The following is a 2948-nucleotide window of genomic DNA, read 5'->3' as shown; positions in this document are numbered from 1 at the left end:
CATCACTGCAGCTACCATATCTTCGGGGTAGGTAGAGCGCTTTAACTCATAGTCTGCGTGGCACATGAGCCAGCTGTGTATCCAGCATTACTGACTTGACCCTTCATGCCAGTTCAGCGACTAAGACTTAAGACTTTTTGTGGCCCTGCCTGCCAGCTTATGTTGGAATTAGGAATGCCAGTCCTGAGGTGTCTGCTGGTCTCCTGATGCACACAGCATTGGTGTGAATAAAATCAGTACAAAATTGAGCAGTTGCTTTAGTACTCCATAGCATTTCTTTCTGTAGCTTTCTAAGTCCAAAGTGGTTTATAATAACCATGTACTCGATGAAGGAAGAGGTGAACCAAATGAACCAGAGACAACCAAATGAGTGCATGAGGTTCCCTATCCTCTGGGTCCTCTGCTCTTTCTTACTATTCATTACAATCTTCAGTACGACGGAGACAAGCTGAAGAGATCTGCAATACCTCATATCCATTTTTTCCCCTTAGAAAAGGATATAGGATACTTCCAGATTGATGCTGTCAGTGGGGAGTTAAGGACAACCCGATCTCTGTCACATGCTGAGAGATCATACTACAGAATCACAGTCACAGCCAGGGACCAGGGGATGCCTTCACTTCAAGGACATGCTGCTGTTTACATCCAGGTACTTGTTTACATTGTATGGATACAACAGCTATGTTAGATACTTAGTTTGTCTGAAAACACAATTTTTGGAGAAGCTAGGGAAATAAGCTAACGAAAGGGTGAAGTTCAAAATTATAAGCACCTTGCCTACAGTAATTTTCCTTAACCATTTTTCTGTTAAAAATGAGAGGAGGAAATGAGAGATCAGACTTGTTTTGATTTAAGAATACACAATAGTATTCTGGGTTGTCTTGCAAATAGGTTGGTTGTGCTTTAGTAGGAGGTCATTATGACAAGGAAAATATCCAGGTAGGCAGGATGAAAAGGAAATATCAGGAGAGACTGAAAATGAGGAGGATAGTAGATTTTTTTTTTTTTTTTTCCTCCACCACGTTACTCTTCTCTGAATTCTGTCTCTGTGACTCAGTGTAAGGATAGCTCATTCCTTTGTGCTCATTTATACAGGGCTGCTCTGCATGCAAGTGTGAAATCCAGCATGTGCTCTTTCCACAGTCAGCCACCTGCTGTTCATCAAGCCGCAGCGGAGCTGCTTTGTCAAGGATGCCTATGTGCTCCTTTATCAGAGGTTGAGTGTCACCGAGGCTGCTCTTTTCACGTCACCCAAAACATGGTTGGATGGTTGGATAGCTTGGAGAAAACTGCTTCAGTCAAGACAAGACAAATGCAGTTCCCACAAATTAAGAGATTCTTTCATTTGAAAGCATTGACTTGGAACGCTGCAGCAATCCGTAATGAATGAAACCCTGTAATGACATAAACAACACTCAGAAAACCCCAGCTATCTGTTTGTGTTTGTCAAACTGCAAACCACACCGTGCTTGCTTTGTCACATCTGTCCCTGTGGTGCTGCCCTGTGTGCAAAGACTGCTGAAGTGCTTCAGAGCATGGGCAGAGATAGCAGTATTGAAGTTGTCTGTCTTTGGAGCCCGGTGATTCATAGGGTGAGGGACAATCTTGTCCTTTTTTTTTAACGTGTAAATGAAAGGTAGAGCTATAGAATGACAGGCCAAGGACTATTTGAACTCATAAGGAGCATGTTGAGATTGTTTTCTGGCTTTGAGGCATACTTAGGATAAATATAGTCACAAACAATACAACTGAACTCTCAGTCAAGGAAAGCAATTTTCATTACACTATTCATAATAAAATTGGAAAACATTGCAGTCTTTGTGCTTTTGTTGCAGGTAGTCCCACTTCCCAATGGGAGACCTGTCTCCTCTCAAGATTTCAAGCACTTCGTCATACCTGAAAATTTTAAACCTGCACAAGTGTTGAATTCTCTGAAGTGGCCTGATCATCACCTAACAACTAACAGGAAACTGCATTTCAGTATCGCTAAAGACAATGATGATGTCCATTTTGAAATAGATAGCTTGACAGGAGACCTTTTTCTTTCCAAGGAACTTGACTATGAAACAGCTTCGCACTTCCTTTTGCAAGTTATTATAAAGGATTATAGTAATAATCCTCCTCAGAATAGCACTGTTTTCCTAAGTATTGATGTAGAAGATCAGAATGATCATTCTCCATGTTTTCAAGATGACTTTGTAGTGATTGGCGTAGAAGAAAATGTACCTGTTGGCACTCTGGTTTACACATTCGATGCAAAAGATGGAGATGGCAGTTTTCTGAACAGCAAAATACAGTATTCCCTAGAAATGAGTAACATGGGCAAAAATCCATTTCTTATTCACCCTTCCTATGGCATCTTGACCACAGCTTTTCCACTAGACAGGGAGAATATTCACTCTGTGATTCTTACAGTGTCCGCAGCAGACCAGGCAATAAATCTGACTGATCGCAGGCTTGATTCCCTGGCAGTGAAAATTGTTATTTTAGATATCAATGACAATAGTCCCAGTTTTATATCTTCATCTCTTTCCTATATCATGGAGGATGTGGAGGTGGGCTTCCTTGTGCACCGCATAATTGCAGAGGATCCCGATGAGGGAAGAAATGGACAAGTCACATATCACATTCTTTCAGGCAATGAAAACAAAGCCTTTGCGTTGGATAAAATCACAGGTACTGTAACTTCTTTTCTCTGGAGTTTCTTGTACTGTGCTTCTCACGGTAATATTTCAGAGCACATACAATGCAATACTGAAATACTACATTACTGTGGTACTCTGCCAGGTGACTTATCCTCAGGAGTGTCACCACACAAGCATGGCAGTACTACATGCAGTAGGCAAGCACAGTGAGACTCGGCTCAAAAATTCCCACGTGGTGCTATTACTGTGATACATAGATGTACTGGAGCACTTTCCAATAGCGCATTAAGGAATGTGGGAAGA

At 41.6% G+C, this 2948-nt stretch overlaps 1 protein-coding gene across 1 annotated transcript; it reads left to right on the top strand.

Annotated features, from left to right (window-relative positions):
• Window positions 1–610: 610 nt before the first annotated feature.
• LOC104491652 (protocadherin-23-like) lies at window positions 611–2676 on the top strand (the record flags this gene model as incomplete). Its single annotated transcript, XM_010134104.1, has 2 exons — window positions 611–649; window positions 1836–2676. Coding segments are annotated over exons 1-2 (880 nt in total), but the record flags the coding sequence as incomplete, so codon positions are not given.
• Between the last annotated feature and the right edge of the window lie 272 nt (window positions 2677–2948).

The sequence above is a fragment of the Buceros rhinoceros genome, unplaced genomic scaffold (assembly GCF_000710305.1).
Source record: "Buceros rhinoceros silvestris isolate BGI_N320 unplaced genomic scaffold, ASM71030v1 scaffold10584, whole genome shotgun sequence".
NCBI lineage: Eukaryota > Metazoa > Chordata > Aves > Bucerotiformes > Bucerotidae > Buceros > Buceros rhinoceros.
Note: the sequence above shows the minus strand (reverse complement) of the source record. Positions and strands in the feature narration are given on the sequence as shown.